Below are 15,432 nucleotides of genomic sequence, written 5' to 3' on the forward strand. Positions count from 1 at the left end.
TCACCCAGGCTGGAGTGCAGTGGCACAATCTCGGCTCACTGCAACCTCTGCCTCGCAGGTTCAAGCGATTCTCCTGCCTCAGCCTCCTAAGTAGCTGGGATTACAGGTGTGCGCCACCATGCCTGGGTAATTTTTGTATTTTTAGTAGAGATAGGGTTTCACTATGTTGGTCAGGCTGGTCTCGAACTCCTGACCTTGTGATCCACCCACCTCGGCCTCCCAAAGTGCTGGGATTACAGGCGTGAGGCACCGTGCCCGGCCCTTCCAGGAACCATGTTTTTAAATGTATAGTTAGATAGCTTACTGATAAGTTCAAGAAACTCCTGTAATTTTACTAATGAAAGCAGTATTGTTATGACAACTGGATTTAAAAAAAAAAATAAACAAATATTGTTTGTCATTGCTCATTGCAGCATTTTTTAGAGTAGCAAAAGATTGGTCTAATTAGATTGTGGCGTATCTATAAAGCAAAATACTAGGTAGATGTTAAAAAATTACAAAGCTCTTCTGTAGGGGAGGCCAAATTTTACCTTTACTCTCAGAGTTTTTCAGCTGGGCCGGAGAATTAAATTGACATAAGATAAATTAATAGGAGAAGAACATACAGATTTATTTAATATAAGCTCTATATGACATAGGAGCCGCTGTAAGAAAATGAAGACCCAGAGACTCAGAGTTGAACACTTACATGCTGAAATGGATGAAAAGTAATAAGTTGTGAAGAAGGAACTGAATGATGTGAGGAGGCTAGAAGATAAGAGTTATTTGAATTCAGCCTCAACTATTAATCCTTGGTGATAACAATGTTATTTTCCTTCTTGTACACGGAGGGCATCTTTCTTTTCATTTTGTTTTTTTAACTTTTATTTTAAGTTCAGGGGTACATGTACAGGTTTGTTATATAGGCAAACTTGTGTCATAGGGGTTTGCTATATAGATTATTTTGTCACCCAGGCACTAAGCCTAGTACCCAGTAGTTATTTTTCCTGATCCTCTCCCTCCTCCTACCCTCCATTTTCAAGTAGGTCTCAGTGTCTGTTGCTCTGGGAGGGCATCTTTCAAATGGGAATTTCATCTCCTGCTTTTAAAAAGCAGCATGAGCCGGGCACTGTGGCATGTGCCTGTAATCCCAGCTACTTGGGAAGCTGAACTGGGAGGATCACTTAAGGCCAGGAGTTTGAGACCATCCTGGGCATATAACAAGACCCCATTTCAAATAAAAAAAAGAAGAAGAAACAGCACGAAGGCCAGAGTGATCTTCTTGCACCTGTGGTTTTTCAAATGCCTTTAACTCAAAGTTGTCAGTGTGCTGGAGTGGCGTATTTTGGGGTGGCATACTCTTAATTCCACTCTTCCTCTGAAGATGTGGCATGATAGCCAAAATGTGTTCTTAAGTACAAAAAGCAAGTAAAGAACAGTACATATGTGCTATCATGTATGTAAAAACCAAAAGGATGTTTTGGAAAGAGAAGAAACATACATATCTGCATGTGTATGCATAGAATATCTTTGTAAAGACACCCAGGAAACTGGTAATATTGGTTACTTGCAGAGAGACGGCAGGAGGCACATTATATCCTTTTGTGGCTTTTGAAATTTGAGCTATGTCTCACGTCTGTAATCCCAGCATTTGCGAGACTGAGGTGGGAGAATCTCTTGAGGCCAGGAGTTCTAGGCCGCAGTAAGCTATGATAATGCCACTGCACTCCAGCCTGGGTGACAGAATGAGACCCTGTCTCAAACAATAATAATAATAAATAAAGCAAATAAAAATTGAAACAAATATATCATCAGTGACTAGACCAGATTGTGATTTCTTGCAAGTAGTGCTGACTCTCAAAATTGCTTTCAAAGGGTTTTGTTGAAAATTTTGTTTTGTTAATGTTGTATTATTGATACTAGTTAGAACTTATATCCGTGTCATCCTATGGCTGTAGTGCATGTTCCCTTTGCTATAGAAATAACTATTTTTTGGGATATATCCTAAAAATTTGTCTTGAAAATAAAGCACTTAAATCAGCTAATTTAACCACTGGGAATTATGTATTTGGCTATTTAGATTCTCCTATTCAAAATCTTATTTAAAAATAATGATTAGGAGGAATATTAGAGGGTCATTAAGAGCATGAACAGGTTTGAGTCCCAGTTCTGCCAGTTACTAGCTTGCAGCTTTGGGCAAGTAAGCCTAATTTCCTCAGTTTTTGAATGAAGACAGTAACAATATCTACTTCATAGGGTTTCTGTGAGTATTAAATACTTTATCAGTTAACACTTACATAGTATGTACTAAGTGCCAGCATTATTCTGCATATTTTACATAAATGAATTCATTTAATCCTCACAGCAACCCTGAATCTATAATTCAGGGTATTATTATTATTATGACCATAGATAAGGAAACCAAGGCAGAGAGTTAAAATGTTTATCCAAGGTCCCATAGCTAGTAAGTGGAGGGGGCTGAGTTTCTTCAAAGCAGGCAACAAGTTCCAGACTCCATTCTCTTCACCACCATGCCATGCCACATGCTTAACTCACTGACAGACACATCATAAGCCTTCAATACATTTAAATAATAAAGGTAATATAGGCCAGGTACAGGTGCAGTACGTCATGCCTATAATCCCAGCGCTTTGGGAGGCTGAGGCAGGAGGATTGCTTGAGGCCAGGAATTGAAGACCAACCTGGGCAGCATATCGAGATCCTGTCTCTACAAGTAATTTTAAAAAATTAGCTGGATGTGGTGGTGTGCACCTGTAGTCCCAGCTACTTAGAAGATTAGGCAGGAGGACTGCTTGAACCTATGAGTTTGAGGTTACAGTGAGCTACGATTGCACTCCAGTCTAGAAAACAGTAAGATCCTGTCTCTAAAAAAAATTTTTGAAAGGCAGTATAATAATGTTATTGTATAAAGATTACATATTCATCATAAAAAAAACAGCTAAACTAAGAAAAATATAGATACCATTGTCAATCTAATCCCCCAGAAAATTAAATATTGGTGATTATATATGCAGTTCATATACTTTGAAAAAATAAAGATGGTAACATTTTGTAGCCTATTTTATTCACGTATTAATGTAATATGAACTTCTTTTTGCTTAATTTAATTTTTGACCTCCTGATTTAATTTACAAAATAACAATATACTTCATTACTTGCCATCTTCAGACTTGGCATTCTTTTTTGGAAGTAGGCTAAGGAATTATTTTGAGTCATTCTTGGGATTGAAAGGCATTTATCAATGTAAGATGTTATGGAGCATAAATTAATAAGTAATTGAAATTCCTACCTATATTCAAGTGTAGAACTCCCATGGAGGAATTCCTTACTGACACTGGCAACAGAGGGAACTCTGGTTCCTAGGATTTTCAGGAGAAAAAGTCAATCACTGACCATAAATGAAAGAGTTTTTTGTTTGTTTTTTACTTCCGACAGACTTTATGGCCAATGCTGGATCTACTTTGAAATGGGCAAAATTTATAGTATTTAAGACAAAGCAGAGCGTAAGGATGTAACTGTAAGGAGAGGCAACGATGCATAAGACATGGCTCTTGTTAACTTTGAGCTCCTAATAAAGTTAGCATATGTTGTGGAATAGATTATGCTGACTGCTATAACAGCAATACAAAATGTTCTGAAAACCTCAAAGAAACCCACAGGCTCCCTTAATGAACTCAAACCCTGATCACCCAGTATTGGCATTAAAGAGAAATCTTCACACTCAGGGATGGAAGGCCTTACAACCTCAAGTGTGGTCTACTGGTTTACACCTTCCTTAGGGATCTCTCTCTAACCATTCCTGTCACCCGTACAGTACTTCAGTCTGGCCCAAACCTGAATCCATCATTCTTCACTTTATTCCCCAAAGCCTTGCTAGGACCAGCCTCTGATTTATGTCTTTCTAAAGGCTTAGAGATCACAAAAAGGAAATAAACACAGAAATAATTACCAACTAGATAGTCTGACTCACTCGATACAGCTTTGTTCTCTTGGTCCTGTAGGCCACCTTATCTTCTCAGAATCCTAGAAGAGGAGAAGGAGCTCACAGTTCTACAGGGCTGCCTGACTGTACTTCTGGTCTTCTCTACCCACACACATCCCTGAGCACAGCTTGACTTTTTGAAACCAAGGCCAAGGAAGAAGAAAATGTTCCTTTTTCTCTTTAAATGCCCATTTTCCAGTTTCCCACCTATTATTTTGTGACTTTTCCTTTCTAGAGATTTGTAGAGACTCCTCCTTCCACCTGCTGATGTATTTCCTTATTCTGTAGCCCCAAGTTGATAGCCACATCAAAACATAATTTATTAAACCAAACATTTATTTTTTATTGTTTAGAGGCAGAGTCTCACTGTGTTGCCCAGGCTGGAGTGCACTGGCACTATCGTAGCTCACTGCAGCCTCAAACTCCTGGGCTCAATCTATCCTCCCACCTCAGCCTCCCAAGTAGCTTGGACAGCAGGCATGTACCACCACAGCCAGCTAATTTTGTTTTTTAATTTTCTGTAAAAAGGAGGCCTCGGCCGGGCGTGATGGTTCACACCTGTAATCCCAGCAGTTTGGGAGGCCAAGGCAGGTGGATCACAAGGTCGGGAGTTTGAGACCAGCCTGGCCAACATGGTGAAACCCCATCTCTACTAAAAATACAAAAATTAGCCAGGCGTGGTGGCGTGCAACTGTAGTCCCAGGTGCTCGGGAGGCTGAGGCAGAAGAATCGCAAGAACCCGGGAAGCGGAGGTGCAGTGAGCTAAGATCCTGCTACTGCACTCCAGCCTGGATGACAGAGCGAGACTCCGTCTCAAAAAAAAAAAAAAAAAAAATTAAACCTCATTGTGTTGCCCAGGCTGGTCTCAAACTCCTGGCCTCAAGCGATCCCCCTACCTCAGCCTTCCAAAACACTGGGACTGCAAGCATGAGCCACCACATCAGCTTAAGCCAAATGTTTTTAGAGAAAATAGAATCAAGACATAATTTGTTTACAGACCTTAAAAATCATGAGCAAAAACATTACTGACATTTTATTGGTATCTCCTAAGACTCCAGTTTTCACTTATATATCTTCAACACCCCTAAGGGATCTTTAAGACCCATAAAATATTCAGACTCACAAGACTACCATGGACCCTACTTATCATCCATATGCTTAGAAGGTTATAGATCAGGAAGGGCAGCACTGGGCGTTCCTTTTCAGTGGAGTGGTCCTCACAGCAGTGCATACCACAGTCCAGCAGCTTTCCGTCTCTCTTGCCCCCTCCCATCTCACCAGCTCAGGTACAAGGAAACAATATCCATACTGGGAAGATTAGGGAGCCATCCTGGTATAGAAGCCTCATGCATCGAAAGTGTCAATGTGTGTTGTAAAACTACCTTCAGAGGAGCCCAAAGCTATAGCTTCCCACCAGGTAACTGGGTAATTTTTACCACAAGCCATGTTGCCTAGTAACACAGTGGACAGTCACCTTATCACATTTCCAAGCAACAGAGCTAGAAAGTTAATCCAAGGTCACACTTGTCTTTAAGAGGAGAGAGGTATTGTTAACCTATTATCCGCAACTTTTCAAAATTATCTTTATAAAGATAATTGTGATTTCAAATTATCTAAAATAAATGGCTTTAAAATAGCTTCATATTCTCCTGGCCTATATCCTTTTTCAAATGTGATACATTTTAGTTTTTCTTCCATTGACTGGTTTTCCTTTTTTGTTAGGTCGAATCAAATATTCGGAACAGGTGTATGATGCCTGTATGGAGACATTTGACTGTCTTCCTCTTGCTGCCCTCTTAAACCAGCAGTTTCTCTGTGTACATGGAGGAATGTCACCTGAAATTACTTCTTTAGATGACATTAGGAAAGTAAGTAATCTTTTATTATTCTCATAGAGTATATTTTTAAAATGTGTTGGGTTTTGTTGTTGTTGTTGTTTGCTTTAAGACAGAGTCTCTCTCTTTCACCCGGGCCGAAGTACAGTAGTGCTATCTCAGCTCACTGCAACCTCCGCCTCCCTGGTTCAGCCTCCCAAGTAGCTGGATACAGGTGCACACCACCACACCTGGCTAATTTTCGTATTTTTAGTAGGCTAATTTCTGTATTTTTAGTAGAGGCGGGGTTTCACCTGTTGTTGGTAAGGCTGGTCTTGAACTCCTGACCTCAAGTGATCTGCCCACTTTGGCCTCCCAAAGTGCTGGGATTACAGGTGTGAGACACTGCGCCCGACCTAAAATTTGTTTCTTTTTGCAGTCAACCAATATATCTTTAGCTGAAATCTTTAAAATACAGATAATCAAAAGTAAGAAAATGGAAGATACCTCTGATTTCATCACTATAACTACTGTTAACATTTTGATATGTATCTACCACAAATTATAATTTTTAGTAAGCTCTATGTTTTTACCAACTAGAAAGCTAACATTCTTATAGTCCTGAAACTTTAAATTATATCACAGTGCAAAAGGAAGGAAACCAGGGTTCTAATCACAGTCCTGCCATTAATTGTGTAACCTTGACCAAATTATTGAACCTCTTTGTCACATTTCTTCTCTATGAAATGAGGAAGTTGGAAAGGATGGTCTGAGGACACTGCCATCTCCGAAATGCATTGGCTTTCACATTTTAGATGATACGGTTTCATTGTTTTACTTGCCTTCCTTGGTGATTACTATTTCCAAGATTCTGTATCTTCATTATGGAAAAAGATGACCAATTTTTATTGTACATAGTCATCTTATCTTCTCTACCTTTGAATTCTTCTACCTGTCTCTCTCTGTCTTTTTTAATCAAAGTGATGGATACTCATCCTCTCTTATAGGTACTGAGACTAAAGATTTTTCTGTTTATAAAACTATTTTCTCTGAATGAAAGTCTCCTCAGGGTAAGAGGGTGTACTTATATGTACTGGCTTTTCTCTTGCCTTACTGTCTTTTAAATAACCAGCATTTCTCTTTTACATAGTAAAATATGAATTTTATAATTCTGAATCAATCATATCAATAAAAAGCTCTTTCACTCAGTAGAAATTATCTTCTTGGCATTCAGCTATTCTATTACTTACTTTCTCTTGGTTTTTATGCTTTTAACTAAAGCAGCAGTGACTAAAGGCTTAAGTTAATAACTCATTGAAATACCTCAGCTGCATAGAATGGAAAGGATAAATGCCCTTACAAAATTAGCATTCTTTAACATAAAGAAATCTCGGCCGGGCGCGGTGGCTCAAGCCTGTAATCCCAGCACTTTGGGAGGCCGAGACGGGTGGATCACGAGGTCAGGAGATCGAGACCATCCTGGCTAACACAGAGAAACCCCGTCTCTACTAAAAAATACAAAAAAAACTAGCCGGGCAAGGTGGCGGGCGCCTGTAGTCCCAGCTACTCGGGAGGCTGAGGCAGGAGAATGGCGTAAACCCGGGAGGCAGAGCTTGCAGTGAGCTGAGATCCGGCCACTGCACTCCAGCCTGGGCCACAGAGCTAGACTCCGTCTCAAAAAAAAAAAACAAAAAAAAAAAAAGAAATCTCCACTGGAATGAGGTTTGCAATGAACAGAACCATTGTAAAACATTTCTGCTCTCATGGTAACATTGGCTCACCTAGACAATTAAAATTAATTTTATATAGTCATAGTCTTTCTAAAATAGTATATCTCTATAGTGGTTGATTTCACATTTGAATTAAATTAGTACTCCTTTACGATTAGGATGTAAGAGGGTCCTTTACTACAGTATGGTTAAATGACAGGGATGTTTATAAAAATTTATTGCAGGCCGGGCGCAGTGGCTCACGCCTGTAATCCCAGCACTTTGGGAGGCCGAGGAGGGCAGATCACCTGTGGTCAGGAGTTCGAGACAAGCCTGACCAACATGGAGAAACCCTGTCTCTACTGAAAATACAAAATTAGCTGGGTGTGGTGGCACATGCCTGTAATCCCAGCTACTAGGGAGGGTGAGGCAGGAGAATTGCCTGAAGCTGGGAGGCGAAGTTTGCGGCGAGCCGAGATCATACCATTGCACTCCAGCCTGGGCAACAAGAGTGAAACTCTGTCTCAAAAACAAAAAGAAAAAAAAATTATTGCAGAAAAATAATAAAAGTTATTGTATCTAAAATTGTTAAATGTTCCTTTTCTTGCAGGAAAATCCTTTAGGGGCACACTGGCTTCTCTCCTAATACATTCTTGTGGGTGGAAGGGGTTTTTCTTTGATGCATACCAATTTCCAAGAGGCCTTTTGCTCTCCTGATTTTTTTCTTTTGGCTTTTGTGTGTCTTCTAGTTAGACAGGTTTACAGAACCTCCTGCCTTTGGACCTGTGTGTGACCTGCTTTGGTCTGATCCCTCAGAGGATTATGGCAATGAGAAGACCCTGGAGCACTATACCCACAACACTGTCCGAGGGTGCTCTTATTTCTACAGGTAAGCTAGTCCTTGAGATAGAAAATTATGAAAGGAAACTGTAATTCATTTTATCAGATTCTTTTTCAGCATATTATATTTCAGATCTGTGTAGTATAAGCACTTGTGTTTAATTTTTCGATTAATAGGAGACAAGAAACTTATTTGTTTGGCTTTTTATATTTTTTTAGATATTATGCCCTAAGAAGTGTAATACACCAAACATGATTGGACATCCTACAGTGCTCTGATATTTTTGTCTGACTCTAAGTGATCCAGACTATTTGTTCCTAAACATTATCTATACACTTTTTTTAAAAAAATCAAAGCTTTCTTGGCTCTTTCCCCAGAGATTCTGATACTAGGTCTGAGAGGAATCCTATTGTGTTTTCAAAAGCTCTCCAACTTTTGTAACCACTAGTGTAGACTAAGATATAAAAAGAACAGGACATTGTGAACTAAGCCCAGTACATTTCCTGGAAGTTGGTTGTTGTTTTAAATTTCACAGGAGCTTTCATTGTGATTAGACACTCAAAAATAGGAAGACAGGCAAGGGCGTGGTGGCTCACGCCTATAATCCCAGCTCTTTGGGGTGCCTAGACAGGCGGATCACTTGAGGCCGGGAGTTCAAGACCAGCCTGGCCAACATGGCAAAACCCATCTCTACTAAAAATACAAAAATTAGCCAGATATGGTGGCAACACTCCTGTAATCCCAGCTAATTGGGAGACTGAGGCAAGAGAATCACTTGAACCTGGGAGGTGTAGGTTGCAGTGAGCCAAGATTGTGCCACTATACTCCAGCCTGTGCAACAGAGCAAGACTCTGTCTCAAAAAAAAAAAAAAAAAGACATAGAGAAGTTGGAAATCTAAATTATTTTTAATCCCAGTATTTTATTGTGGCAAATAATATATTTATTTCCCTAAAAATCTGTTACTTGGCTAAGATAATGTGTTCATTAAAATACACGCATGCACACACACATGAAACTTTGATTTCACCATTACTTTTAGCATTCTTCTAAACCTTTTTTCTTTAAAAAAATTTTTAAAAAATTTTTGTGAGTACATAGTAGGTATATATATTTATGGGTTATATGAGATATTTTGATACAGTCATACAACATGTAATAATCACATCAAAGTAAATGAGGTATCCATCACCTCAAGCATTTATCCTTTGTGTTACAAACAATCCAATTATGCTCTTTTATTTTATTTTTTGTTTTTTTGTTTTTTTTCACTTTGTTTTTGACGGAGTCTTGCTCTGTCGCACAGGATGGAGTGCAGTGGCGTGATCTCAGCTCACTGCATCCTCTACTTCCCAGGTTCAAGCAATTCTCCTGCCTTAGCCTCCCGAGTACTGGAATTGTAGGCACCCACCACCATGCCTGGCTAATTTTTGTGTTTTTTAGAGATGGCGTTTCACCCATGTTGACCAGGCTAGTTTGGAACTCCTAACCTCAAGTGATCCACCCACCTCAGCCTCTCAAAGTCCTGGTGTGAGCCACTGTGGCCAGCCTCTTCTAGTTATGTTAAAATGTACAATTAAATTATTATTCACTATAGTGACCCTGTTGTTTAAATCTCACGGTAGCAAATACTAGGTCTTATTCATTCTTTCTGTTTTTTTGTACCCATTAACTATCCCATTTCCCCTCTCACTACCCTTCCCAGCCTCTGGTAACCATCATTCTACTGTAATCTCCATTAATTCCATTGTTTTAATTTTTAGCTCCTACAAATAAGTGAGAACATATGAAGTTTGTCTTCCTGTGCCTGGCTTATTTCATTTAACATAATGACCTCTAGTTCCATTCATGTTGTTGCAAATGACAGGATCTCATTCTTTTTTATGGCTGAATAATATTCCATTGTGTATATGTACCACATTTTCTTTGTCCTTTCATCTGTTAATAGACACTTACGTTCTTCCAAATCTTGGCTATTGTGTACAGTGCTGCAATAAACATGGAAGTGCAGATGTCTCTTCAATATACTGATTTCCTTTCTTTTATATATATACATAGTAGTGGGATTGCTGAATTATATGGTAGTTCAATTTTTAGTTTTTTGAGGAACCTCTAAACTGTTCTCCATAGTAGTGTACTAAACATTCCCACCAATAGCGTATGAGGGTTCCCTTTTCTCTACATCCTCACCAGCACTTGTCATTGCCTGTCTTTTGGATAAAAGTCATTTTAACTGAGTGAGATGATATCATAGTTTTGATTGCATTTCTCTGATGATCAGTGATATGGAATACCTTTGCATATACCTGTTTGCCATTTTATGTCTCCTTTTAAGAAATGTCTATTCAGATATTTTGCTCATTTTTAAATTGGATTATTGGATTTTTCGTATTGAATTGTTTGAGCTCCTTACATATTCTGGTTATTAATCCCTTGTCAGATGGATAGTAAACTGTCTTTTTTTTCTTTCTTCTTCTTTTTTTATTTTATTTTATTTTATTTTTTGAGACAGGGTCTCTCTCTGTTACCTGGGCTGGAGTGCAGTGGCGCCATCACAGCTTACTACAGCCTCAACCTTCTGGGCTCGAGCAGTCCTCTTGCCTTAGCCTCCTGGGTAGCTGGCACTGTAGGCGTGTGCCACCATGCCCAGCTGCTTTTTTAATTTTCTGTAGAGACAGGGTCTTGCTGTTTTGCCCAGGCTGGTCTCAAAAGTCCTAGACTCAAGCACCCCTCCCTGGTTGGCCTCCCAAAGTGCTGGGATTACAGGGATGAGTCCCACCCAGCCAATAACCATTTTTCATTCCTCCATGCCAACTTTTCCAATGACTAATGTGATGAAATCAGTTAACTTTTATTTCTTTTTACATTGCTTAAAATAAAGAGCATAGTACATATTCATTGTTGTCAGAATAGAAATTGGTACAATTTATGTGGACATCAACTTGGCAATATCTCTCAAAGGCATTTGTACATGGCCTTTGATCCAGAAATTCTACTTCTAAAACTTAATCCTGTGGATATATACTTGATTCACATTACTTATGAATTTCATATTTGTGAATTCCCCCACTTACTAAGATGTATTTGTAACACCCAAATCAGTACTTACAGAGGTGTCATAATCATTCATGGGAATGCAGTGTGCAGTGCAACAAAAAATTTGAGCCACCTCACTCACATGTTCCTAGCTGAGATTGAACAAAATGATGCCCTATCTTCTTTTTGCAGCCCTTGTATTGTAAACAGGCATTCTTTTGGGTTTTATTTAGTGAAACATGTTTTATGTTTTTGTGCTTTTCATGAGTGATTTCACTGTTTAGAATGGCCACCAAGTATAGTGCTGAAGTGCTGCTGTCTAGGGTTCCTAAGCACAAGAAGGCTGTGGTGTGTCTTACAGGGAAAATATGCGAGTGTTAGATATGAGCTTTGTTTAGGCATGAGTTATGGTGGTTTTGGGCATGAATTCAGTGTTAATGAATCAACAGTGTAAATGACCTAAAGTATTATTAGACAGAAACACATCTGAAACAAGGGTGTATATTAATTGGTGGGTGAAAATGTTATGACCAGAGGCTCACAGGAACTTTACCCTGTATTTCCCTTAGCAGTAGTGTTTCATTATTTGCTAATTCTGTTTTTGCAGCAACATTATAGAATGTAGCTACTGGGAATAATGAGATAAAAAATTTGACTCACCCAGGACACATGCATGTTCCCAGCTGAGGTTGAACAAAGTGATACTCTGCCTTCTTTTATCCCAGGGATAAATCCCATTTAGCCATGGTGTATAATCCTTTTAGTGTGTTGTTGAGTTTGGCTTTGTAGTGTTTTATTGACAATTAAAAATCTATGTTCATCAAAGATACCTGTACTTTTCTTTCTTCTGTTGTCTTTGGCTTTGGTATCAGAGTGATCCTGGCCTCATAATGTGAGTTTGGAAGAATTCTCTCCTCTTCTATTTTTTGGAAGGTTTAAGAGAGATTGGTATTAATTCTTTTTTTTAATGATTGATAGAATTCACCCATGAAACCGTCTGGTCCTGTGCTTTTCTTTGTTGAGAGCTGTTTGATTACAGATTCAGTCTCCATATTTGCTATTCGTCTGTTTGGGTTTTCTATTTCTTCTTGATTCAGTTTTGGCAGGTTGTATATTTCTAGGACTCTATCCATTTCTTCTAGGTTTTCCAGTGTTTTGGTGTATGGTTATTCGTAATAGTCCCTTATGATCCCTTTTATTTCTGTGGCATCTATTGTAATGTCTCCTCTTTCATTTTTTATTTATTTATCTCTTTTTTTCTCAGTCTTGCTAAGGGTTTGTTCAATTTTGTTTAGTTTTTCAAAAACCAACACTTAGTTTCGACTTCTTTCTTTCTTTTTTTTTTTTTTTTTTTTTGAAAAAAGAAGGAGTCTCGCTCTGTCGCCCAGGCTGGAGTGCAGTGGCCGGATCTCAGCTCACTGCAAGCTCCGCCTCCCGGGCTCACGCCATTCTCCTGGCTCAGCCTCCCGAGTAGCTGGGACTACAGGCGCCTGCCACCTCGCCCTGCTAGTTTTTTGTAGTTTTTAGTAGAGACAGGGTTTCACCGTGTTAGCCAGGATGGTCTTGATCTCCTGACCTCGTGATCCGCGCGTCTCGGCCTCCCAAAGTGCTGGGATTACAGGCTTGAGCCACCGCGCCCGGCCTAGTTTCGACTTTTTTCTATTGTTTTTCTGTTCTCTATTTGATTCATTTCTGCCCTAAACTTTCCTTTCTTCTGCTAACTTTGGGTTTATTTGATTCTCCTTTTTCCAGTTTCTTGAAGTGTAAAATAAGGTTGTTGAATTCAGGTCTTTTTTGTTTTTTAAATTGGCATTTATTACTATAAACTTTCCTGTGAGTACTGTTTTTGCTGCATCCCATACATTTTGATATGTATATTTTTGTTTTCATTTGTCTTGAGGGTTTTTTGTTTTTTGTTTTTTTTTGAAATAGGGTGTTTTGCTCTGTCACCCAGGCTGAATGCAGTGGCACAGTGATACCTCACTGCAACCTTGAACCCCTGGGCTCAAGCAATCCTCCTGCCTCAGCCTCCTGAGTAGCTGGGACTACAGGATGTACCACCATACCCAGCTAATTGTTTTTAACATTTTTAGAGGAGACGAGGTCTTGCTATGTTGCTTAGGCTGGTCTCGAACTCCTGACCTATCTAGAGATAATTTTTTAATTCCTTTTTGATTTCCTTTTTGACACAATAGTTGTTCAAAAGTGTGGTGTGTAGTTTCTACATATTTGTGAATTTTCTTGTTTTCTTACAGTTATTGATTTTTAGTTTCATTCCATTGTGGTGGGAAAAGATACTTAGGATGATTTACATTTTCTTAAGTTTGTTGATACTTCTTTATGATTATATAGCCAAAAGAATATTCTGTATACACTTGGGAAGAATTGTAGTCTTCTGTTATTTGGCAAAAAGTTTTGTATATGCGTATTAGGTCCATTTGGTCCATAGTGTTGTTCAATTCTGTTGTTTGCTTATTGATTTCTGACTGGATGATTTATCCATTCTGAGAATGATGTATTGAAGTTACTTGCTATTGTTATTATTATTATTATTATTATTATTTTGAGACAGAGTCTTGCTCTGTCGCCCAGGCTAGAGTATAGTGGCGCGACCTCGGTTCACTGCAACCTCCTCCTCCTGGGTTCAAGCAATTCTCCTGCCTCAGCCTCCCAAGTAGCTGGGATTACAGGAATGCACCATCATGCTCAGCTAATTTTTATATTTTTAGTGGAGATGAGATTTCACCATGTTGGCCAGGCTGGTCTCGAATTCCTGACCTCAGGTGATCCACCCACTTCGGCCTCCCAAAGTGCTGGGATTACAGGTGTGAGCCACCGTGCCCGTCCTACTTGCTATTATTTTATTACTGTCAGTGTCTGCCTTCAGATCTGTTGTTGCTTTATATATTTAGGTGCTTTGATGTTAGGTACATATATATTTATAATGGTTATATCTTTCTGTTGTATTGACCCTTTTATCATTATATAATTACTTTTGTTCCCTCTTGTGATGATTTCTGACTTAAAGTCTATTTTGTCTGATAAAAGTTTAGCCACTCATGTTCTCTTTTGGTTACTATTTGCATGGAATACCTTTCTCTACCCTTTTACTTTCAGCTTATGTGTGTCTTTAAATCTAAAGTGAGTCTTTTGTAGACAGCATATAGTTGGGTCTTGTGTTCATCCATTCACTCATACTATATCTTTTGATTTGGGAGTTAAAGTAATGATTGATTGGTAAGGACTTACTATTACCATTTTGTTGGTTGCTTTCTGTCTTTTTTGTGGTTCTACTATTCCTCTCTTTTTCTCTTTGTGATTCGATTTTTATTTTTGTAGTGGGGTACTTTGGTTCTTTTCTTTTTATCTTTTGTGTATCTACTGTGCTTTTTCATTCATAGGGTTTGCATCAAACATTTTATAGTTATTGCAGTCTGTCTTAAGCTGAGAAGAAATTACCTTCAATGACGTATAGAAACTCTACACTTTACTCCCCATTCACACACCTAATGTAATTAATCTCAGATTTTACTTTATTTTTGAGACAGTGTCTTGCTATGTCACCTAGGCTGGAGTGCCTTGGTGCGATCTTGGCTCACTGCAGCCTCTGCTTCCCAGGTTCAAGTGATTCTCCTACCTCAGCCTCCCGAGTAGCTGGGACTACAGGCACACACCACCACACCCGGCTAATTTTTTATATTTTTAGTAGAGATGGGGTTTCAGCATGTTGGCCAGGCTGGCCTCTAACTCCTGGCCTCAAGTGATGTGCCTTCCTCGGCCTCCAGAGTGCTGGGATTACAGGCACGAGCCACCGCGGCCAGCTGCATCTTTTAATTTCTACTTTAACTTCCTTTAGTTGCTCCCATAAGGCTGGTGTAGTCGTGACAAACTCCAGTTTTTGCTTTCTGGAAAAGTCTTTATCTCTCCTTCATTCTGAAAGGGCAATTTTGCTGAGGAAAGTATTCCTGGTTGGCAGGTTTTTTTTTTTCTTTCTTTTAGCACTTTGAATATATTGTCTCCCACTTTCCTGGCCTGCAAGGTTTCAGCTGAGA

General features: G+C 39.1%; 1 protein-coding gene across 3 annotated transcripts in view; it reads left to right on the forward strand.

The window, feature by feature from the left end:
• PPP3CC (protein phosphatase 3, catalytic subunit, gamma isozyme) overlaps positions 1-15,432 on the forward strand; it is a 101,131-nt gene that overhangs the window by 63,243 nt on the left and 22,456 nt on the right. For all 3 annotated transcript variants that reach the window (XM_011939831.1, XM_011939832.1, XM_011939833.1), the window contains exons 5-6: positions 5,705-5,850; positions 8,255-8,394. In XM_011939831.1, coding sequence (XP_011795221.1) covers positions 5,705-5,850; positions 8,255-8,394 — 286 coding nt within the window. The remainder of the gene's footprint in view (positions 1-5,704; positions 5,851-8,254; positions 8,395-15,432) is intronic.

The sequence above is a fragment of the Colobus angolensis genome, unplaced genomic scaffold (assembly GCF_000951035.1).
Source record: "Colobus angolensis palliatus isolate OR3802 unplaced genomic scaffold, Cang.pa_1.0 Scaffold184, whole genome shotgun sequence".
NCBI lineage: Eukaryota > Metazoa > Chordata > Mammalia > Primates > Cercopithecidae > Colobus > Colobus angolensis.